The sequence below is a fragment of the Notolabrus celidotus genome, unplaced genomic scaffold (assembly GCF_009762535.1).
Source record: "Notolabrus celidotus isolate fNotCel1 unplaced genomic scaffold, fNotCel1.pri scaffold_341_arrow_ctg1, whole genome shotgun sequence".
Taxonomy (NCBI): Eukaryota; Metazoa; Chordata; class Actinopteri; order Labriformes; family Labridae; genus Notolabrus; species Notolabrus celidotus.
In genome coordinates, this window is record NW_023260172.1 from 2,501 (window position 1) to 26,995 (window position 24,495).

Here is a 24,495-nt window from a genome sequence, read left to right on the forward strand (position 1 = left end):
AGCAGTACGAGTTTGTCCACCACGCCTTGAGCCTGTACGAAGTCCGCCTCTCTGCAGAAACCGGCCCATGAGTAGGACCAGCCAACCGAACACGCCGTGTTGACTTTAACCAGAAGGTGTGCTGACATCTCCTCTGAAGATATGATTGTTGAGATTTGGAGATCCTTGAGGATTATGGAAACTCTGATGGAGGTGTTTTAAGTTTGATTGACATTCGGACAACCAGTAAAGCTTGTTGTGGGCGGAGCCTGTGGAGCGAAAGAGGAAAGGTACTATTCTGAAAAGGGAATGTCTCCGCTCTTCTTCTGCTGTTTTTTCTTTGTGTGTTTTTGGCGAGTAGTTCTTCTGAGGAAATCAAAGAACCTGCCAACTTCACCCCTCCTAATCAATGACTGTCAGAGCGTGTCGTCTTTAATCAACCAGACTGTTGTATAACTGTTTCCTGCCATGGAGACGTAGATGTAGTTCGACTGGAATCGATGGTACATTGTTCAATAACACTGCTGTGTTTTTGTGTCTTATAGAATTTTACAATTATTTTGTAAAGTGGTGTTCTGGTAGAAAACCTAAAATCTAAAAAAAGACTGTTAGCTGGTTTCACTTTTGGTAAAACTCCTTTATCAACGTTGAGCCAAACCTAGCTGAGCTCCTTTGTGACTTCAGTACTCCCCATCCAGAGCTTTGGGAAAGATGATAATTCTTACTTCTTGGCTGCCATCATTTTTATTTTTGTAAAAGTTTTTATTGTTTCAAAATGTTTTGTACCACTACAACTTGTTTAAAAATTCTCAGAGACTCTTAACATCTAAGTAAATGGTTAGCTTGGAATGCTAACGAGTGAAAGTAGCATTGGTTTTTACTGCCTTCATGCTAACGCCACTTCTTGCGAAACAGACGTTCGTGAGTGGATGAGCCATTGCTATAGCTAGCCAGATGACAAACTGCCAAGACCCATTTGATAACCTATTAAGAGAGATTAAGTGCAGATTATTACTTAGATTAAAAATTAACTCCATAATCTTTATTTCCATCATTTGGCTCTTTTTTTTTTTTCTCCACCAAAACTTTCGGAGCACCAAAGTCACAAACAGAACTACCTTTAGCCATAGCTCAGATGCTAAAAGCTAACACACCAATGCAATGATAAATAAGCTCCTGCTCAGCTAGCCATCGTAGTCCAGTAATCTAATAGAAGCTAGCTCTAGCTTTAATGTTCAGTGTTGATGACATGTCAATATAGAGGCGCTAACCTACATTAAAAGCTTTTGCTAATACCAGCTTGCTATGCTATCATAATATTTAGCTAACACAATCAAATCTATTCCTTGTAATTGATAATTTTTCCTCAATAATGTTTATAATTTTCAACATGTCCAGCCTCTACGTCGTTTCAGATGGATTATGAGAGCTGTAGCTTTGAATGCGATCACAGTAGATTTTAATCTTTATAAAAAAAATGATGAAGGTCATAAAGAATCCGTTCACACCATCAAACTTTATCTTTTAGAAAGATCATCAAACACTTACAGAGAGTGGAACTCAAAAAACTGTTGTAGCACTTTTTTCTGTTGCCAACTAATACAGGCGATTTAACTTAAAAGTCATTACATTCTTATTAAAGTCATCTTTTTAATTTGACAACTACAAAACAAATTCAGCAGAGACTAAATTTAATTTAAAACAAATGTCTCACAGCTTGCTCTCAGAGTTTACATTATAGGACAGATATTCCCCTGTTTTTCAAAATGTTGCTTTATACCAAAAATGTGAAATATTTTCGTCATCTCATCGTTGTGCTGGTGTAAATTATGTTATTTAGTGAGTGTGTTATATCGGTGAAGAAATAATAACTTTATTTTTATACAGTTTTTACATGTTTTGATGTGTTTAGCAGCTATGAGACTTTTGACATGAAGAATCCCTTAATGAAGCCTCATCATCCTCAAACCATCAACTTACCAGGAGCAGAATCAAAACAGAGCCAAAAATTTAAAGTTGAAACAATCTGACATCCAACAGTTAAAGCGTCCGAAACTTAAAGGCAATACGTTTGAAAATTACAAGAAATATTGAATGTTCAGATGTTATTATTTTAAATGTATGCCTTTACTCTTAATGTTATTACTCATTATATTACTGTTTTATTCAATATTACAACTTTATTCTGCTAGGAGAGACATTCTTAATATATTACAATTTTATTTTTCAAAATGTAAAACTTGGTATTGTAAAATTTGGATAAAGTATGACTTTATTTTTGCCATAACAACTTTATTCTTACTTCTATTCGTAATATGATGTATTTAATATTACAACAGCAAATGTTAGACTTGTCTTCTTCGGGCCGGATATTCAGCGTAGTGACCAAAACATATGAAATGCCAAAATGTTCTCCTCTTCTAAGGGAAAGTTTATTTTATGTCCAACAAAGAGACATTTTTGAGTCTTTTATGAGTTCCTGGTGTGTTGCCTGGTTTTAGAGATCCGATGTCTCTACGTTAATGCCAGTAATGAAGAACACTCGTCGAATGAATGAATGAGAAAACATTGTGCAGTAAATGTCAAAGTGCTTTTACATCAAATGTGGGCAGTAATGTTTCAAATCATGGACCTCAAACTTGGAGCTCTTGCTGCTAAAACCAGAGACGTCAGGACCGAACGGATGATGGACAATAAACAAGAGAAACTCTGAATTCTTTTTCTAATGACAATTATTTTCTATTTATTCTTCTTCTTGTGATACAATCGAAGGACGTCTTTGTCTACGTGTCCGACATGAACCTGATTTACACCTCAGTCAGGTCAGAACATGGATCCATTACTCATTGAATAACGGTTTAAAACCCACAACATTAAATTTGATATGGACTTCATTTCCAGTTTGAACTGACTGAAGTGAGCCGGCCTCCAACACACACTGCCTCTGACGTAGTATTGTGTATGTACAGTAGGTTCATGTCCTGTACTTTATTGTCCTCGACTGTTGATGGAGGTTAAAGGGACGCTACACATTTCAACTTCATAAAACTGAAAGTCTTTTCCTCACAGAGATGTAATGTACTGAGATGAAGAAGTAAAACAGGGAAAATGATCGGGTTGGTACTCTTGGTTTAAATGAACTCAAGGTGGTTTCCAGTGCCGTCTTCCTTTCTTTCGGTCCAGTCCGGTCTGGATCGTCTTATCAAACATGCAAAATAGTGGAAAGCATCTAACTCAATATTTGTGGCGCAACAAGCCTGTAATTGTAAGTAACACTTAATATTAGCGTTTATTTGAAGCAGTTTGTTAAAGAAACTTAAATAAAAGCTTCCTGCGTGTTCGGTATTTTTAACGACATGTTAGCGTCCCTTTATCTGCTGTGTGAGCTCTACAGAGTGCAGCTGATGCTAATACGTGTACCTGGTTTTTATCTGTATTACTAATCAACTTGAATGTTGTAACAGTCTGGAGCGTTCGCCACTGAGTAGTGCTGTAACCTCTTTATCTACTCTCTATGGTCAAATATATTGTTCCCTATAATCTGTACATAAACACAGGACATCAAACTCTGACTCTTGTTGTGTCTGACTCAAACTGATCCGTTCACGATGATTTAACGTAATAACTCTGTACAGTGAAGTTCCTCTGTTGGTAGATGAAACCAGGGTTCCCAGACTTTCATGTAATAAGAGAGAGTGAGACAAAGAGAGGAGGGGAGCAGGAAGGAAGGAAAGGTGTGGATGACTAAAAGTAGCCCCGACCAGCTGAAACAAAAGCACTTTGGCCTTTAAAAGCTACATAACCGAGAGTTACTCGAACTTCTGCGGGTCAGATTTAACCCCTGTGGGTTCTTATGAACATGAACAGTGTTTTCAAGATAAGGTCATCTTGTGTATTACAAGAACATGTGCTTTAAATATGTCAGTACTGAACAGCAGACGTGTTAAAAACATTTTAATAAAATGTGCAAATTTAGAGATTTATTAAAATCACTGCATTTTAATTCTGAGTTAGGATGACTGACTTCAGTAACATCACTAATATCCAAGCTAACACCTCCAACACTTTCATGGAATCTGGTCTAAGTTTCTTAAGATCCTGCAAAGTGTCCTGGGACCGTGCAAAGTGTCCTGGGACCGTGCAAAGGCTTCCTGGGACCGTGCGAATGAACCTAAAGGCTCAAACACGGAGCTTTGATGGTGCCTTAGTTCTGGATCCTTAGAGATTCATTCAAAATAAACTCTGTTAAGACGAACGATTTAAACAGTTTATTATCATCCAGAAACAAGGACGTGTGTAGACTACACTGTGAAGACTACACTGTGTAGACTACACTGTGTAGACTACACTGTGGAGACTACACTGTGAAGACTACACTGTGTAGACTACACTGTGTAGACTACACTGTGAAGACTACACTGTGTAGTCTACACAGTGTAGTCTCCACAGTGTAGTCTCCACAGTGTAGTCTACACAGTGTAGTCCTCACTGTGAAGTCCTCAGGCGTCCTTGTTTCCATCCTGTCTCAGTGGAATGAATCTCACGTCTCTATTTTTAACATCTACCTGTGATGTTGGAGCCGACAGGTGAGCTGATATTGTCACTGCTGGTTTATTTATATCCTGCTCCCAGGCTGGGTTTGTAGTCGTGCCTTTGCGGTGACTCACAGAGCTGTTGGCTTGATTGAGGAAGTCCGTTAGTGACTCCCAAACTCGACACTATAGACTTGGACAGACAGACGGGCAGGAAGAGAGACAGACAGATGGTGAGACGGGGAGGGGACCCAGGGGTGGAAAGGCTGAGTTTGAAGTCTGAGAGGGTTGAGTTCAGGACTGACGTGAGACTGAGAAGATCGGAGGGAACAAATTGAAGACACTTCTGGAAGAACTGGAAACTATTTTTGTCAGATCTGGGATTTATTCTTGTTTCCAAATTGGAAAAAGGACATTTAACACATTGTTATTTGTTTTATCTTAAAGCTCTATTTTCCTGTGCTGAAGAACTGAAATACAACGATCCTGGGATATTATCTGCTGGAGTCGGTGAATGTAAACTCATCTTCAGCCTCAGGATTATGTTGGTGCGTGCTCGCTCTGAGGATCTGAAGGAGGATCAAAATGCTGAAATGTAAAGTTCAAAGTTATTTCTGCTGCCTGTGGTTCACCTCGCTGCTGCTCCAGGTGAGTTTCTATATTTTACATTTTGATTATTCATGTAGAAAATCAATTTTGAGCTTTATTGTCCATTGTTTTCTAAGATTTAAAAGGCTGCTGTTTTTCATCTCAAAGGATTTCACTTGTTCATTTTAAATATAACTTTTTTCACTTCTGTCTTTAAAATTGAAGAACTGGCTTCAGTGTGTAAACAACCTTTAATTTTCTCATTTAACCTGGAAATTAACTTTTACAAAGATTAGCCACGACTACTTTAAAAACAACTCCTATTTAATATTAGATATTGATTTATTTTCTAATGCAGCGGCAGCACACTGCGTCACAGCGATTATTATGGTCTATCAGTGTTTTTAGATTAACTCTAGATCCAGGGTCTGCTAGATCCACCAGGGTCAGGTAATCCAGCTCACTCGGTCCAACTGGATTGGATTGAGTTGAATCAGATACAGACTTTGAGGATTACCAAATCTAGATTAGTATTGCTGTTTATGGGGACATACTACAGTCTTTGTCCACAGGGGGGCGCTGAAACCCAAACAAAGATCCTCACAGTTTTGACTTGGATATTTTTTGTCATATTTTTGGGTGAAACTTTTTCTGAATACTAAATCTGTTAGTTTTTTCAAAAACAGAAATTTTACCTCATCTACTTTGTCATAACATTAATTCAGCGTTTGTGCTAAGCTAGGCTAAATAAGACATGTCTTTATTAACATATAGAAAAAAGAGGATTTCCGTCCCAATAGTTTCAACATTGAAAGCACATTTATTATTTTCATCCCCCTGAAACGGACTCGTCGTGATCTCTGGGTCGTGTCAGCAGCGTTGTTTGTCTCCGTCCTCCCTGAACCTCATTATCAGTGACGAATAGTTTCACGTCCTGTTCTGCTTTCCAGGAGAAAAGGTTATTGAGTTCAGAATGACTGTTATCACTCGCTGCACACACAGGGACATCTAAAAGGTCGAAGGTCAGGTGAACAGTTCAACCCAAAAAAAGTGATAAAAACTCACAAATAGCCGCAGCTGATGATGATTCCTGCAGAATCACAAAAGAGTTATCATTAAAGCTGTTGCAAGTTTTTATTACATTTTTGTTTTACAAGATTAAATCAAAACTAATTTCTGGGTTTTATTTCCAAACCTAAATATTAATCTTTGTTCACAGAAGTTCGAGGTCAGCAGTTAAAGAGCTCGTAAAGTGAGCAGAGTAGATCAGCTGAGAGAAGAACACTAAATACATAAATACATATCATAAATATAAACACAGTCTGCTGATTTACATCAACTGAGAGAAGAACACTAAATACATAAATACATATAAATATAAACACAGTCTGCTGATTTACACTTATTCTACTTCTTGGTACAGAACTGACTCTGGATGCTTTAGCCTAGCTTAGCATAATGACTGGAAACAAAGGGAAAGCCTGTTTTGATTCAAAGTTAAAAAAAGTTCACCCCATGTCTAAAGTTCAGTGATCCATTATTAAAAGTCTCGTTCACCATCACATACTGTATTATATTTATATGATTAATATTATAAACTTATATTAAAAAAAATCTTTTGAAAAAAATCAAATACAATTTTAAAACTGAATTTGACATTTTTTTGTACTAGTTTTTAACATTTTTTAAGGAAGTTTTGTTTTGAATTTTGACATTTTAGCCCATTTCAAAATTTCAGTTAAAACCTGAAAATCAGGTGACAAATATGTTTCTAATTTTCAGATTAAAACTTATATTTCAAACGAAGAATCACATTTACTCTATTTCTTTTTTAAATGTAGGCTTGACTACAGAAACAAGAATATGTATGCGGTTTTTTAACATTTTCATTTTTGAGAAAAATATTCACAGCAAACATGATTGAAAATTGTTAAAGTTCAGAGTGTAATTTTTAAATCAAAGAATAGAAGCACTCCTTTGTTGGTCTCTGTTATTAAACTGAGGTTAAACTTCAGAACGGGGCTCTGAGTACCTTAGTAGGGTCAGGGAACCAGTCCAGGATGGGTATTTAATATAACAACAGACACAAAAGTCAGGATCACAGATTTACAAATAACATCAACTTCAGAAGTCTCTTTATTATATTTAGTTCTTCATCTTCCTAACTTCACTTTCTTTTTCCTGTCAGGATCTGAGCAGAGCAGCTCCGGCAGAGAGCCAGTCCGCCCCTTGTAGCATCTCTGTGTCTGAGCCAGAATCCAACCTGGACTCCATCTCTCTAACCATCAACACACCCGGACACGACTGCTCCTTCACCCTCACGTCTCCTGACACAGGAGCAGACGGCGCTGAGTGTAAGAACAGAATAACGACGAGTGGACATGAGGAGGTAGAGACGAATGAGATCAAAGAAAAGGAGCACACAGAGGAGGAGGTGAAGGAGGAGAAAGAAGGGAACTATCTGGGGACCAATCAGCTAGGAGTTGAGGATGGAGGTAACAAGGAGGCAGGAGGTGTTTTCACGTGTGTGTTGGATCACCTGGAGCCAGGAACCGCCTACCTGCTGCAGGTTCAGTCTCAGAAAGACGAGGAGACCATCAACATCACCGTGCACACCCGTGAGTCCAAACATCCCCGTACTACTCTAACGGACTCTAACGGACCCTAACGGACTCTAACAGACTGTAACAGACTGTAACAGACTGTAACGGACTCTAACGGACTGTAACTGACTCTAACAGACTGTAACAGACTGTAACAGACTGTAACAGACTCTAACGGACTGTAACTGACTCTAACAGACTGTAACAGACTGTAACAGACTGTAACAGACTGTAACAGACTGTAACAGACAGTAACAGACAGTAACAGACTGTAACAGACTGTAACAGACTGTAACAGACTGTAACAGACTGTAACAGACTGTAACAGACTGTAACAGACTGTAACAGACAGTAACAGACAGTAACTGACTCTAACAGACTGTAACAGACTGTAAGGGACTGTAACAGACTCTAACGGACTCTAAAGGCTGATTTATACTTCTGCGTCGCCCCTACGCAGCAGGGGCTGACGCGGACATGAGCCCCACATACTTCTGCGTCGATGTGTCCGTGTCGCGCAGCAATTCTCCTCCGAAACGCTTGAGGGCAGTGTGGTCTCTCTGATAGCCGGTCGCCTGCTTCCGGTCCTGCTACGATCTCTGTTTACTTTTCCACATCGATTCAGAGCGTGTTCTGTTAATCTACAGCTGATACATGTTGCTGTTTATCATACAGACATGATTACATGAAGAATAGAGAGGAGGAGATCAAATACACGGCCGATGTGTGGCCGATGTCCGGGATCCCGGAAGTGCTGTGAATGCGGGAAAGACAAAGCCGTCGAGCGGACCAATCACAGAGCTTGCGGTCCGACTCTAACTGACTGTAACAGACTGTAACAGACTCTAACGGACTGTAACTGACTGTAACTGACTCTAACAGACTGTAACTGACTCTAACTGACTGTAATGGACTCTAACTGACTGTAACAGACTGTAACTGACTCTAACAGACTGTAACTGACTGTAACTGAGTCTAACAGACTGTAACTGACTCTAACAGACTGTAACTGACTGTAACTGACTCTAACAGACTGTAACTGAGTCTAACAGACTGTAACTGACTCTAACAGACTGTAACTGACTGTAACGGACTGTAACGGACTCTAACGGACTCTAACAGACTGTAACTGACTGAACCTTCTCTGGGTAGTGTCGCAAAGTCCTCGTACACAGGCGCAGTTAGATCTTTATTTTTATTCACGCTTCTCTAAGTTTTCCTTTCAATTAAAACATGAAGCTGAAGAAGCTGAAGAAGCTGATGAAGCTGATGAAGCTGAAGAAGCTGATGAAGCTGATGAAGCTGAAGAAGCTGATGAAGCTGAATAAGCTGATGAAGCTGATGAAGCTGAAGAAGCTGATGAAGCTGATGAAGCTGATGAAGCTGAAGAAGCTGAAGAAGCTGATGAAGCTGAAGAAGCTGATGAAGCTGATGAAGCTGATGAAGCTGATGACGCTGAAGAAGCTGATGAAGCTGATGACGCTGAAGAAGCTGATGAAGCTGATGAAGCTGATGAAGCTGAAGAAGCTGATGAAGCTGATGAAGCTGAAGAAGCTGAAGAAGCTGATGAAGCTGAAGAAGCTGAAGAAGCTGATGAAGCTGATGACGCTGAAGAAGCTGATGAAGCTGAAGAAGCTGATGAAGCTGATGAAGCTGAAGAAGCTGATGAAGCTGATGAAGCTGATGACGCTGAAGAAGCTGATGAAGCTGATGAAGCTGATGAAGCTGAAGAAGCTGAAGAAGCTGATGAAGCTGATGAAGCTGATGACGCTGATGAAGCTGATGACGCTGAAGAAGCTGATGAAGCTGATGAAGCTGATGAAGCTGAAGAAGCTGATGAAGCTGATGAAGCTGAAGAAGCTGATGAAGCTGATGAAGCTGATGAAGCTGATGAAGCTGATGACGCTGAAGAAGCTGATGACGCTGAAGAAGCTGATGAAGCTGATGACGCTGATGAAGCTGATGAAGCTGATGAAGCTGAAGAAGCTGATGAAGCTGATGAAGCTGAAGAAGCTGAAGAAGCTGAAGAAGCTGATGAAGCTGATGAAGCTGATGAAGCTGAAGAAGCTGATGAAGCTGCACTCAATAAGCTACACTACAATACCTGTCCTATAACACAGAGTTATACTGAGCTGTACATTTAAAACACACACACATATGGAGATACACACACACATGCACACACAGAAACATGGCGGCGAGGACAAACTTCCTTTAACAGGCAGAAACCTCGAGCAGAACCAGACTCATGTTAGACACACATCTACTGAGACAAGTCTGGAGAGAGGGATAGAGGGAGGTGAAGAGAGAGATAGAGGAGAATAAGAGAGAGGGATAGAGGGAGGTGAAGAGAGAGAGAGAGAGAGAGAGAGGAGAATAAGAGAGAGGGATAGAGGGAGGTGAAGAGAGAGAGAGAGAGAGAGAGAGGAGAATAAGAGAGAGGGATAGAGGGAGGTGAAGAGAGAGAGAGAGAGAGAGAGAGAGAGAGAGAGGAGAATAAGAGAGAGGGATAGAGGGAGGTGAAGAGAGAGAGAGAGACAGATAGAGGAGAATAAGAGAGAGGGATAGAGGGAGGTGAAGAAAGAGAGAGAGAGAGAGGAGAATGAGAGAGAGGGATAGAGGGAGGTGAAGAGAGAGAGGGAGCGGTGACTGCACTCTGTGGAGTCACAGATTTTAAGATGTCTGCTTCAAAGACTAACATGTTGCTTTAGATTTAATAAAAGTGAAACAGACTTCATGGTATTGACGGCGTTCGGCCACTGATACGGTGAAATAATCTGACTTTAATTTCACATATTTAACTACATCTTTCTACGTTTGACTGAAGGAACTTTACTCAGTGATCATCAGAGTCCGTTCAGATAGTTTTAATCCTTCACAGACGTTTGGAATGAAAACAGACTCGACTGGTCTGTTCACCATGTTCAGTCAAAGATTGTTTTCTGTTCTCTTCTATTGTTTCCATCTCCTCTGACCTCTCGTCTTTTGAAGTACAAGAACAAAACACGACATCCGTGTTGTGTTGAGTCTTTGTGTGTGTGTGTGTGTGTGTGTGTGTGTGTGTGTGTGTGTGTGTGTCTCAGCGTGTCTCAGAGTTAATGTCATGTAGCTTCCCCTCTCTGGAGCTCTGTGATTAGCGGCAGGAACCACAGTCCTGCTGAGAGAGAGTGATAGAGCCCAAACAGTACATGTGTGTTAGTAAGCGTGCGTGTGTGTGTGTGTGTGTTAGTGTGCGTGTGTGTGTGTTAGCATGTGTGTGTGTGTGTTAGCGTGCGTGTGTGTGTGTTAGCATGTGTGTGTGTGTGTGTGTGTGTGTTAGCATGTGTGTGTGTGTGTCTCCATGCTGGCGGGCGTCCAGAACAGAAGTTGGACCCTCAGTGTGTATTTCCATCGTGGGCAGAGCTCCGGGTTCAGACATTTCCTCCCTCCATTGTTTCTTTGTTCTGTGGGAAGCACTGGGAAAGGTGTGTGTGTGTGTGTGTGTGTGTGTGTGTGTGTGTGTGTGTGTGTGTGTGTGTGTGTGTGTGTGTGGTTGACGGGAGGAAACAGGGTGTTACTGCGCCCATTTGAGTCCTGAAGGTAACCCTCCCAGCAATGCAAACACTTTTTCTTCTTCTGTGGTGTTTGGTGGTTTCTTATCTCTTGAGGCACTTTGACCTGAGGTGGTCACATGACCTCTTAGGATTGTTTTGAAGTGTTTTCATAGTTCGGTCGGCCGTCATAGTTTCTTTGAATATTCATTGATTAAGCTGTTAATAATTTTCATCCACTCATAAAGCGTTTACGCGTTCAGCTGAATATGACGGACACATTGAACCGTTAGCATCATCATTTCATGTTAGCACATATGGACCCGTATCAGTTCTTGTATTGACCTTGATAGTGCCTGGATTGCAGTATTGGGTATTGGCAATATCACCCCCACCCTCGGCTTCAGTTACACTTTCCATCAACAGGAGAATTATTTCTAACACGTACACATCTTTAAAGTATCTCAGCTAGACGGTCCAGGTCCACAGTCCATCCTCTGAATACAAACCAGTCCTAACATGTAAACTGATTCAAATATGTCTGGCAAGTTAAGATGTATTTCCTCCCTCAGTGTAAAAACTCAGCTGGTGTTGGAGAAACATCAGCAGTCGGTCTGAAAGCTGGCTCCGAGTGTTTGTTTGTCTCACTTTGGCACTCTGAGCTGAGATGTCGCAGCCTGATAATATTGTTTGACCTCAGTTTGAAGCACCAGTGGCGACACAGAGGCACTAACACTCAGCGAGGCATTGTGGGAAAATAAACAGTAAAGGCTTGAAGAGAAGCAGGGGAGTGGGAGTGTTTTTTAGCCTGAGTGTGTCAACAGGACTCCAACAGAGCGTTTGATGGCAAGGCCACAGCTCCAGGGATGGTTTTCCTGCTGAAACTTTCCTGCTGTTCCACCGAAGCTCACGCTAAAAACAGATAAATCATGTTAAAGGAACAGCTCGAAACACGGGGAGGGGGGATGTTCACTGTCTTTGTGTGGAGTTAGGCTGACGAGCATCCTCTTTAGGGGTCTAAATGATGGTTTTAGGACCACTTCTCTGACAGGAATTGTGTGTTTATCATCAGGGCCGTCAGCAGTGAGCGGCCTGTCAGTGACCTCCAGGACCGGCAGCAGCCTGGGCCTTTCCTGGCAGGCTGGCCCAGGGAGGACGCAGCGCTTCAGGCTGCAGCTTCAGGATCACACCGGTACGTCTGTCAACAACAAGAAATGTAATAAATGACGACGACAGGATGTGAACTAACCCTTCACGTTTAGCCATCGACTGTTTCTCGTGACAGCTTTCCAAAACATTTAGAGTGGCCCTTCTGATTGGCTGCAGTAAGGACCTACATAAACCCCGCCTCCTCCATGATTACCGAACAACATGAGTAAAACTATCACCGTCCTAAAAGTCATGGTACCCTCTGTTTCTGTCAGGTCTGCTGAGGAACGAGACATTAGAAAGCACAACAACCCAACACACGGTCGCCCACCTGTCACCTGGATGCCTGTACAATATAACCATGGTTACAGAGGCAGGTGGACTGCAGAACAGCCTGACGATGGAGACTCAGACAGGTATAAAAAAAGAAAGAAGAGGAAGCAGAAAAGAAAAAGAAGGGATTAACGGAATAAATAAGTCTTCTGATTTTCTCTCTAGTTCCTGCTTCTGTCACCAATCTCACCGCCAACAGTAACAGAACAAGCATCCTGCTGTCATGGCAACAACCTGAAGGCGACCTGGACGAGTTGGATGTGAGCGTCTCCACTAATGGCACAGGCCTTAAAGAGATAACTCTTCCTCCGGACGCCACGGAGGTATCAGTAGACCAGCTGACCCCAGGCTCGGCTTATCATATCATTGTGATAACCAGGGCTGGGAAACTAAAGAACCAATCAGAGCTCAGCGTCAGGACAGGTGAGGCTGTCTTTATCTCATCCCTTTCTTTTCAAACTTGTATTCTTATTTTCTCAGTTTTTTTATTTCTTTAGCAGATTTTATATTTATTTAAATTGTTTTTCTCTTTTCTTTTTGTTTCTTTATTCAGTTTTTCTTTTTATCACCCCTGATTTTTCTTTGTCTGTCTTTTTTCACTCCTTTTCGTTTTTTATTTACCTTTTTATCTTTTCCATTTAAAATATATATATATATTTTTTATTCCTTTTCTTTTTGTTACTTTTTACTTGAAGGTCTTTTTAAAACTTTGTTAATATTTTAAACATTTGTCTTTTGACTTTCCTTCATACAGAATTATTATTTTCACCTTTGGTTCTCTTTGGCTTTGTATTTCCTGTTTCCATAATCTTCCTGAGCTTTTTTATTTTCCCGTTCTTCTTTTATTATTTATTTTTGTTTGTTGATATTTTGTCTTTCTTTTTTCTCCAGCTCCGGCAGCAGCATCCCAACTCTCAATGTCCCCTTCCTCTAACGATGGTGGCCTCGTCTTGTCTTGGACGCCCCCTGCGGGCCACTGGGAGAGCTACAGGGTCTCTCTGTTTGATGGATCCCTGCAGTTAGTCAGCGTCGCTCTGGATCAAGAGACAGTGACCTTCAGCTTTCCTGGGACGGGACTAATACCTGGAAAACTTTACAGAGCAGAGCTGGAAGTGGAGAGTGGAGGACTGAAGGCCGAGAGCAGCTGTGAAGGGGCAACAGGTACTGCAGGAAGATATGACTCAAATATGAACATGTTCATGTAACTGTACTCAGAGATGAGATATATATATACTCAGAGAGGAGATATATATACACAGAGAGGAGATATATATACTCAGAGATGAGATATATATACTCAGAGATGAGATATATATACTCAGAGATGAGATATATATATACTCAGAGATGAGATATATATACTCAGAGATGAGATATATATGCTCAGAGATGAGATATATATACACAGAGATGAGATATATATACACAGAGATGAGATATATATGCTCAGAGATGAGATATATATACACAGAGATGAGATATATATACACAGAGATGAGATATATATACTCAGAGATGAGATATATATACTCAGAGATGAGATATGTATGCTCAGAGATGAGATATGTATGCTCAGAGATGAGATATATATACTCAGAGATGAGATATATACTCAGAGATGAGATATATATACTCAGAGATGAGATATATATACTCAGAGATGAGATATATATACTCAGAGATGAGATATATATACTCAGAGATGAGATATGTATGCTCAGAGATGAGATATATATACTCAGAGATGAGATATGTATGCTCAGAGATATGTATGCTCAGAGATGAGATATATATACTCAGAGATGAGATATATATACTCAGAGATGAGATATATGTACTGAGATGAGATATATATACTCAGAGATGAGATATATGTACTGAGATGAGATATATGTACTCAGAGATGAGATATATGTACTCAGAGATAAGATATGTATGCTCAGAGATGAGATATGTATACTCAGAGATGAGATATATGTACTGAGATGAGATATATATACTCAGAGATGAGATATATGTACTGAGATGAGATATATATACTCAGAGATGAGATATATATACTCAGAGATGAGATATATGTACTGAGATGAGATATATATACTCAGAGATGAGATATATATACTCAGAGATGAGATATATGTACTGAGATGAGATATATATACTCAGAGATGAGATATATGTACTCAGAGATGAGATATATGTACTGAGATGAGATATATATACTCAGAGATGAGATATATATACTCAGAGATGAGATATATGTACTGAGATGAGATATATATACTCAGAGATGAGATATATATACTCAGAGATGAGATATATGTACTCAGAGATGAGATATATATACTCAGAGATGAGATATATGTACTGAGATGAGATATATATACTCAGAGATGAGATATATGTACTCAGAGATAAGATATGTATGCTCAGAGATGAGATATGTATACTCAGAGATCCTTCAGACCTGCAGCTGCTGTCACCTGAGTTAAAGCCTGTGTTGTCTCTGCAGCTCCGTCCGCTGTGTCAAACCTCAACATCCGACACTCTGACGAGACCTCGCTCAGCGCCATGTGGAGCCACGCCCCCTCTGGGTCACGAGACAGCTATTTCCTGACTCTCAGCCACGGTAACCCCAAAGAAACATCAAACACCAACCCATCTCAATACCTTATTATCTTAGTTTCATTTTATAATCCCTCCTGAACCCAACAGGTAACGTCACTGTGGATACCAGGGAGGTGGAGCCAAACATGAGGGAGTGCACCTTCAATGTGCTCACACCTGGGAGGCGTTACAACATCACCGTGACAACCAGGAGCTGGAAACTGAACAACTCAGTGACAGTGGAGGGGATGACAGGTGTGTTAATGTTTGAGTGTCTGTAAATCTTTTTCTGCAAGGTCCAAGTTTTTCTGTGCAGGCGTAGAGATCAACTTCAATACCGTTTCATGTCCCTGACACAACAACGTGTGTGAGCGGCATGCAGCAGCACCCTAACCCTGACACCACAACGTGTGTGAGCAGCATGCAGCAGCACCCTAACCCTAACACCACAACGTGTGTGAGCGGCATGCAGCAGCACCCTAACCCTGACACGACAACGTGTGTGAGCGGCATGCAGCAGCACCCTAACCCTGACACCACAACGTGTGTGAGCGGCATGCAGCAGCACCCTAACCCTGACACCACAACGTGTGTGAGCGGCATGCAGCAGCACCCTAACCCTAACACGACAACGTGTGAGAGCGGCATGCAGCAGCACCCTAACCCTAACACCACAACGTGTGTGAGCGGCATGCAGCAGCACCCTAATCCTGACACGACAACGTATGTGAGCGGCATGCAGCAGCAGCACCCTAATCCTGACACGACAACGTGTGTGAGCAGCATGCAGCAGCAACCTAACCCTAACACCACAATGTGTGTGAGCGGCATGCAGCAGCACCCTAATCCTGACACGACAACGTATGTGAGCGGCATGCAGCAGCAGCACCCTAATCCTGACACGACAACGTGTGTGAGCAGCATGCAGCAGCACCCTAACCCTAACACCACAATGTGTGTGAGCAGCATGCAGCAGCACCCTAACCCTAACACCACAACGTGTGTGAGCGGCATGCAGCAGCACCCTAACCCTAACACCACAACGTGTGTGAGCAGCACGCAGCAGGCCAGCAGAACGCAGCAGCACCCTAACCCAATGTCAAATCAGAGGCCAGCAGCCAGCAGCAGCACCCTAACCCTCAGGTCTCTACCTGTAACTGCACGGTGTGTTTGTGTGTTTTAGTTCCCATGGCCTTGCGAAGCCTCACCTTGATGAGCTCTGGAGTCCACTGCCTCAAAGCATCATGGGAGAAACCACCTGGAGACGTGGACTCGTACACGCTGATGCTGCTGCAGGACGGGTGAGGTTACTAACCTCAGTCTGAATCTGTTCAGGAAGAAATAATCAGCAGAGATGATGTTTGTGTTTCAGTTCACTCCATCACACTCCTTTGAGAACGTTGTTCTTATTATTGAGTTTGACTTTTTACCTTTTATTAATATATTATTTATAGTTATAAATCTGCTTTTTTTATTAGTAATAAATGAACCCTCCATCTTTGAAAGTCTCTTTATAAAATCTAGAATATTAAAAAGAGATTATTTTGTATTTTATCTTGTTTTGAATTCTCTATTTTGTTTAATGTAAAAGATAAAAATGTGACATAAAGACCCGTGGTGTTTTTCCTCCTCAGTGTCCTGGTGAAGAATGTCAGTGTTCCTGTTGGTTCTTCTTCTCTGCTGCTCTCTGGTTTGGCCCCCGGCGCCCTCTACAGGCTGCAGGCTGCTACTGTCAGTGGAGGGTTTCAGTCTGCATCCATCAGTCTGGAGGGACGAACCAGTGAGTCTAAATCTAATCAATTAAATAATGATCCGTATTAAATTAATCAGGAGGGCTTCATACTTTCTAAGTAAACATTTAGATATTTTAATTAGTCTTAAAGAAGAGGAAACTGAATAAATTACTTTATTTCACTGAGAAACATCTTCATCACAACATGTAAGGTACTCAGGTTTAAAGGTCTGTGTGTGTGTGTGTGTGTGTGTGTGTGTGTGTGTGTGAGTGTGTAACAGTAAGAGTGTATTATGTGATAACATTTTTTAGAACAATAGCTCAAATACCAAAAAGGCAGTTTGGAATGAAAACAAAGGACACTCCCAGTGCTCTGCTCAAAGGCTTCCTGCTCACACACACACACACACACACACACACACACACACTCACACACACACACACACACACTCACACACACACCCACACCCACACACACACACACACACACACACACACTCACTCACACTCACACATACACTCACACGCACACACACACACACACACACACACACACACACACACACACACACACACACACTCACACTCACACACACACACATTCACACACACACAGACACATTTCCTGCTTAAAGCACCTATTGTGTTGCAGAAAAATGTCCCGGTTATTTTCGGCCCATACTGTGTTTATGTCTTAGCCTGCCAGCCAATCAGCATGCAGATATGTTGATCCAGAAACAAACTCCGCCCCCAGCCTCCTTAGATAACCTCTCCCTGGACGATAAACAGACATGTTGTTCAGATATTTGGTGCTGATGACTTTCTGTGGGTTAGATTTAGGAATCATTCCCTGAACTATCTTTGGAGATTTAAAGCTCCTGTGAGGAGTTTTCTGTTTGTGTTGATTTTGGCGCCCCCTGTTGACAAAAGGATACCTCATATCTCATCCTTCCCTTCTTTAATAATCACATATATCAGTCTCTGTAAGTATTTTCTGCTGTCAGTGATCTGGTCGACCGCTGCAGCTGCTTTGTGCATCAGAAGTTACAATAAAGGATCGTCTTTTTTGATTTGGCAGCTCACTGAAAGACATCAGTGTCATGTTGTGTAATAACTCCTCACTGGCCTTTGAACATGGGAGAAACCCTGGACAGGGGGAGTGTTGGAAGGGTCACTCAGCGCTGCAGGAGCCTGATCATTCATCCCACATCCTGTTTAACATTAAATAACGAATTCAAAGTAAACTAGTCTGAAACATGAACACAGAGACATAAATCAGCGTGATAATAACTGACTGTAGTGACAGAAACCATGTTTGACAAACACTTATTTGATGTGTATTTTTATGTATTAGTTTGACCCATGTCCCATCTGTTTACATGGAGGAGGCGGGCTCTACGAACCATCCTGCAGGCAGTCAGCAGAGGGAGCTCTGAATGTTTTGTCCTCTTTTTTTAGGGAGCTGTCAGTTCAGAGTTTAAATATTAAAGTCTGAGTATTTGTTCTTCTCTTAAATCTTCTCCCCTCAGCCCCGGCGTCAGTCTCTGAAGTAACCGCTGCTAATGGCGGCAGATCGGACGCTCTGCAGGTGTCATGGCGTCCGTCTGTGGGGGAAGTGGACAGCTACCTGGTGCGTCTTCAGCATGGGACTCGAACCGTCCACACGCTGGCTGTGTCCCGCTCCTCGCCACCAGAGTGCTCCTTCAGCTCGCTGGTCGCTGGGAGGCTTTACTCGGTCATCATCATAACAAGGAGCGGCAGCCTGGAGAACGCCACCGCAGTCCGAGCTCGAACACGTGAGGAGGACTCACGATAACTATTTATGTTTACGTTCTGTAACATGTTGAACGTATTATCAGCATGAAGTCAAGTTTAAGATATTCAAAGACTTCAAATCAACAAGTTTTCAAATCCCTTTAAAACAGAAATGTCCTTGTATTTTATCTTATTGTTATTGTTTATATTTTGTATGAAGGTGTAAAACAGAGTTCTCCTGCTGCGTCACTTTTTCATTCATGGTTGTTTTCTCATGTTTGTGTTGCAGAGCCGGCTACAGTTCAAAACCCGACAGCGGTCCACTCGGCCAGAGACGACTTCCTCAAGGTTTGTGTGAAAAGCAAAGTGACGATTCTGAACATTTGATATCATGAGAAACTTTCGGGAGGACAGTTTAAGGAGGTTTTATTAACCCTATAACAGAAGATTAAATAACTGACGATGGTGACGGGGTTCTGTTGGGGTAGCAGGTTTCTCTGGGTCTCTGTGTACTGGTTTAGTGTTTGTGGTGTGTCATGCTCAGGTGTACTGGCGTCACGCAGCAGGAGATCTGGACCGTTATGTGGTTCTGATCCGCTACAACAACAGCGTTCTGCAGAATAAGAGCGTCTCCGCCGGACATAACGAGTGCGTCTTCTCGTCTCTGACCCCGGGGAGACTCTACAGCGTGATCGTAGAAACCTGGAGCGGGGACTACGTCAGCAGCATCTCCACCGACGGACGCACCTGTGAGTCAGAAACCAGGGAATCATCGAGTTTGAAATGTTTGAATTTTTAATGATTATTCATGAGAAATGTTGTTTTTCAGTTCCAGCAGCTGTTGGAAACCTTTCAGTAAGCAATGCAGGAACAGGAGATCTGACCGTCACCTGGAGCCCCGCCCATGGAGATGTGGACCACTATGAGGTGTGTGTTTGGCCCCATCATGTTGGGATACATGTACACAGATTCACAAACAGAGACCTCAGGATAAAGACTCCCTAAAGGACTTTCATGTAGTGATTACTAATCGTCGTCTTCAGGTGACGCTGCTCTTCAACGACACCCGGGTTTTCCCTCCGGTCACTCTGAGCAGCGAGGAGCGCCAACACCGGCTCACCTCGCTGAACTCCGGGCGACTTTACAAGATCGTGGTCTCCACGTTCAGCGGGCCGTACCAGAGAGCTCAGTTCATTGAGGGGCGCACAGGTAAGACCATCACCACATTATTTCACACACTTCAGTCCACTACCTGAGTCCAGACTCTCCTCTGTAGTCCACTTTACCTGAGTCCAGACTCTCCTCTGTAGTCCACTTTACCTGAGCCCAGACTCTCCTCTTTAGTCCACTTTACCTGAGTCCAGACTCTTCTCTGTATTCCACTTTACCTGAGCCCAGACTCTCCTTTGTAGTTCACTTTACCTGAGTCCAGACTCTCCTCTGTAATCCACTTTACCTGAGTCCAGACTCTCCTCTGTAGTCCACTTTACCTGAGTCCAGACTCTTCTCTTTAGTCCAGTTTATCTGAGCTCAGACTCTCCTCTGTAGTCCCCAGTGCAGTTGGGAACTTGCGTCTGGCTCCTCAACGCGGTGGGCTGTTGGTCACCTGGACCCCTGGAGGAGGAGACCTGGACATGTACACCGTCTCTTTATCGACCACGGTGAGTGTCTCTGCAGAAATCAGGTCAAAAGATGAATCCATCATTTTAAATTCAAATAGAAGAAAAACAACCTTTTATAAAATACACACGTCAGAAATCCATCGTTACACGTCTGACATTTCCACGTCTGGAAATAAAAAAGACCCACACGATAAATCAAAACCAACTTTAACCTAAAGTTCCTCAGAGGAGCTTTAATCTAAAGTTCCTCAGAGGAGCTTTAACCTAAAGTTCTTCAGAGGAGCTTTAACCTAAAGTTCTTCAGAGGAGCTTTAATCTAAAGTTCCTCAGAGGAGCTTTAATCTAAAGTTCCTCAGAGGAGCTTTAATCTAAAGTTCCTCAGAGGAGCTTTAATCTAAAGTTCCTCAGAGGAGCTTTAACCTAAAGTTCTTCAGAGGAGCTTTAATCTAAAGTTCCTCAGAGGAGCTTTAATCTAAAGTTCCTCAGAGGAGCTTTAACCTAAAGTTCTTCAGAGGAGCTTTAATCTAAAGTTCCTCAGAGGAGCTTTAACCTAAAGTTCTTCAGAGGAGCTTTAATCTAAAGTTCCTCAGAGGAGCTTTAATCTAAAGTTCCTCAGAGGAGCTTTAATCTAAAGTTCCTCAGAGGAGCTTTAATCTAAAGTTCCTCAGAGGAGCTTTAATCTAAAGTTCCTCAGAGGAGCTTTAACCTAAAGTTCTTCAGAGGAGCTTTAATCTAAAGTTCCTCAGAGGAGCTTTAATCTAAAGTTCCTCAGAGGAGCTTTAACCTAAAGTTCCTCAGAGGAGCTTTAATCTAAAGTTCCTCAGAGGAGCTTTAATGATATGATGTCAGTGATTTACAGGATTTCATAAACTGGTCTGAAGTGATGCTCATCAATGTTAGCGTCTTTTAGCTAGTTTTCATTTAAGCTGTTTGAAAAGATAAAAAGAAAAACTTTAGACTTCTTTTTAAAATAATTCTGGAAGGAGTACAGAGGTTTATAGTTTAACAGAGTTAGCGTTAGGGAAGTATTTTATGATATCATTGAAAATAAAAGAAGGAACGATGGATGACATTTAAAGGTTTTATCAAAAGAAAAGAGGAACAACATAGAAAACGATGGATGGGGTTTCTGTCTCCAGGATGGTGCTTTCGTTGAGACCCGTCCCGTCCCTAAACACGTCTCCTCCCTTGACTTCCTGAATCTGATCCAAGGAAACGCTTACACCATCACCATCCAATCAAAGAGCGGGAAGCTGACCAACAGCAACAAAGCCACAGGCAGAACAGGTAGGCCTCTAAATAAACTCTCATCAGTCCAAGTTTAAGAGTCTGTGTTCATAAAAGCTGTTTACCTCCAGCTCCAGCCAGCGTCACCGCCCTGCAGGCCGACAACGACCACACCACCCACAGCCTCACCGTCAGCTGGGAGAGGCCGGTGGGCGTGTACCACGGTTACAGCCTACAGTTATTGGACGAGGCAGGTGCCGTTCTGGCCAATCGATCGATCCCAGCAGAGGGGCGGAGCGAGCGTCTGGAGGGTCTGACATCAGGGAGGTGGTACAAAGTGAGGATGGTGACGCTCAGCGGGGGAGTCCAATCAGAAGAGGCCACAGCGGAGGGACAAACCCGTGAGTCTCCTCGTACAACACAACTCGTCGTTTAGCAGACGTCTCCCCTTCACGTGTTTTAGAGGAGGACGGATGAAACCGCCGACCTTTCAGTCTTTAATGAGAGGTCACGATGAAACGAGGCTGCCGTGTTTCTCCTCCTTTTTAGAAATAATGTATTCTCCGTTAGCAAACATGACTAATGTTTGGAGTAAGACAGCAGATGAAGTGAGGGCCTGTGTTTAACTGACATCTGGTTCACTGCTGAAGTTATAATCAACAAACTGAGAAGTTAAACATGAAAATAATTTCTGTTAAAAGGAAATCCTGATGCCAGAAAATGCTGTTTTCAGTGCCTTCAAAATGGAAATGTCCTTCTTTCCTCAGCCTTAAATCCAATCATTTATTTGACGTTTGTTCGGACTAAACATTTAAAGACCTCAGACTAGAGTCAAGCATTCACTGGCTGCAAAGTGTCCCAGACAGCTCTTCTGTGGCTGCATGAGAAAAGATGTGAAACCCAACAAACCATCACTGTCTGTTTTTAGGTCCGTCTGCAGTCAGTAACCTCACCGTCACCTCCCTCAACACGTCCTCTCTCTCCTTCTCCTGGAGACCCTCTGACGGACGCGTGGACATCTACGACCTGTCGCTCTACAACGTCACAGAGGCGACAGCCAATCACAGACCGGACGCTGCAGGAGGCAGGAAGGAGCATCAACAGGTGGGATTCAGAATCATTAGATTATTTCCTCTAGGTAAAATATACTCCCTCAAACTGTCTCTGTGTAACTGAAAGTAAGTGTGTGCATGCTGCAGGTGTTGGGGGAGCGTGTGGACCTGCAGAAAGTCGGTCCAGCTGCAGACAGCTGTGTGTTCTCCGGCCTGGGAGCAGGAACTCTGTACAGACTACAGGTGGTGAGCTGGAGCCGAGGAATGAACAGCGACTCGTCTGTACTCGCCAGAACCGGTCCGTCCACGCCTTAAAATGAGTTTATTGGATTGAATTTCTTGATTTTGGAATCCTGTCTTTCCCTTTAGTTGTCCTTTTTTCTTTCATTTTCTCCTCGTTTGTCATCTTATTTGGATCCCTTCATCTCCCCTTTGTTTCCCCTGCTCTCCTCCTCTACGTTAGTGTTCCTTTGTATCTTTGTTCCTCCCTTATGAGTCAGTTTGATTCACAGCTGGGTTTATAGTTTAGTTTTTCTTCTCTGCATTTTTTCACTTTTGCTTGGATTTTGTTTCTTTTCCATCTTAGGAAACAGTTTAAATTAATTTACCTTTCCACTTGTTTTCTCTCTCTCCTGTTATCGTCCTTTCTCCTCTGCAGTCCCGTCTGCAGTGAAGTCTCTCAAAGTTCGGAGTTCGGAACAAACGGACCGACTGATTGTAACGTGGCAGCACGGCGCTGGAAGCCGGAGCGGTTATCAGGTAAGGAATGGTTGACGTCACGAGGTCATGAAGGAGGAATTTCCACCTTTAGGAAATTTAACATTTCAAAAGCTATGATTACATGAAGTATTAATTAGTTTATATTTATATCAAAGAGACGATCTGAGACATGATTTATACAGAAAACAGGAAAATGATAGAGAATGAGACATTGAGCTCCCCCATAGTTTGAATGGACTGATCCGTGTTCCAGGTGTTGGACTGTGGGAGTAGACTGAGACTCTGTCGTCTCTTTGGGTCTCCCCTAATAATGTCCTGATAAAAGTCTCGCTCAGATTAAATTCTTTGTCTTTTACTTTTCGTACATTTTGTCGAGATTTCATCCGAAGCACGAGAGTTACCCTAACCTCATCCCGTCTTTGTGGTGTAAGGTGATCCTCTACGATGTCTCTGGAGCCTCCCTGAGTGCTCAGACGTTGGGGGCGGAGCACACGAGTCACATGTTCTCTGGGCTGATCCCTGGTAGGCTGTACCGTGCTGAGGTCATCACACACAGCGGGGAGCTGACCAATAACATCTCCTCACTCGGACGACCATGTAAGTGAAGTCAAACAACAGAAACAAAGATGAAGAGAAGTTTTACTGTTTTTGTTTACTGTTTATTTTCCTCTCAGCTCCAGAATCGCCCACCCACCTGTCCGTCAAACAAGGATCGACCAATGACACGATAGAGTTGTCCTGGTCTGGTCCCGCCTCCGGGGACTACCACAGCTTTCACCTGCAGTGGACTCCTCTGGACCAGCTGTTAATCACACAGACTCACCTGACCAGTCGAATTGTAGGCGGGATGTTTCCAGGGCGACAGTACAACTTTACCGTGGAGACCGTTAGCGGGGGCGGAGCCAGGAGCTTACCTACAGCCAGGAGTCAGCCAATCCAGAGGAGCGTGAGGACAAGTAGGTTGAACTGTTCTGACGTAAAGCTGCTGAATCAATCGATTATATAATATATACGCTAGAAAGATCCTTCATGAGACTTGTGAAGTTTTTCATTTTGACCACTAGAT

General features: G+C 42.5%; 1 protein-coding gene across 2 annotated transcripts in view; it reads left to right on the plus strand.

Annotated features, from left to right (window-relative positions):
• Positions 1–40: 40 nt before the first annotated feature.
• LOC117809683 (receptor-type tyrosine-protein phosphatase beta-like) overlaps positions 41–24,495 on the plus strand; it is a 33,366-nt gene continuing 8,911 nt past the window's right edge. The window contains exons 1-24 of one of the 2 annotated variants that reach the window (XM_034679140.1): positions 41–269; positions 4,959–5,159; positions 7,288–7,717; positions 12,305–12,424; positions 12,657–12,797; positions 12,880–13,137; positions 13,606–13,875; positions 15,227–15,343; positions 15,430–15,576; positions 16,505–16,622; positions 16,956–17,101; positions 18,583–18,849; positions 19,098–19,156; positions 19,353–19,557; positions 19,638–19,735; positions 19,852–20,017; positions 20,357–20,469; positions 21,570–21,717; positions 21,789–22,058; positions 22,586–22,761; positions 22,857–23,007; positions 23,368–23,468; positions 23,861–24,026; positions 24,104–24,385. In XM_034679140.1, the coding sequence (XP_034535031.1) occupies positions 5,097–5,159; positions 7,288–7,717; positions 12,305–12,424; positions 12,657–12,797; positions 12,880–13,137; positions 13,606–13,875; positions 15,227–15,343; positions 15,430–15,576; positions 16,505–16,622; positions 16,956–17,101; positions 18,583–18,849; positions 19,098–19,156; positions 19,353–19,557; positions 19,638–19,735; positions 19,852–20,017; positions 20,357–20,469; positions 21,570–21,717; positions 21,789–22,058; positions 22,586–22,761; positions 22,857–23,007; positions 23,368–23,468; positions 23,861–24,026; positions 24,104–24,385 (4,012 nt within the window). In that variant the 5' untranslated portion in view covers positions 41–269; positions 4,959–5,096. Of the gene's footprint in view, positions 270–4,798; positions 5,160–7,287; positions 7,718–12,304; positions 12,425–12,656; positions 12,798–12,879; positions 13,138–13,605; positions 13,876–15,226; positions 15,344–15,429; positions 15,577–16,504; positions 16,623–16,955; positions 17,102–18,582; positions 18,850–19,097; positions 19,157–19,352; positions 19,558–19,637; positions 19,736–19,851; positions 20,018–20,356; positions 20,470–21,569; positions 21,718–21,788; positions 22,059–22,585; positions 22,762–22,856; positions 23,008–23,367; positions 23,469–23,860; positions 24,027–24,103; positions 24,386–24,495 lie in introns of those variants that run through there. The other variant, XM_034679139.1, reaches the window with a different exon arrangement.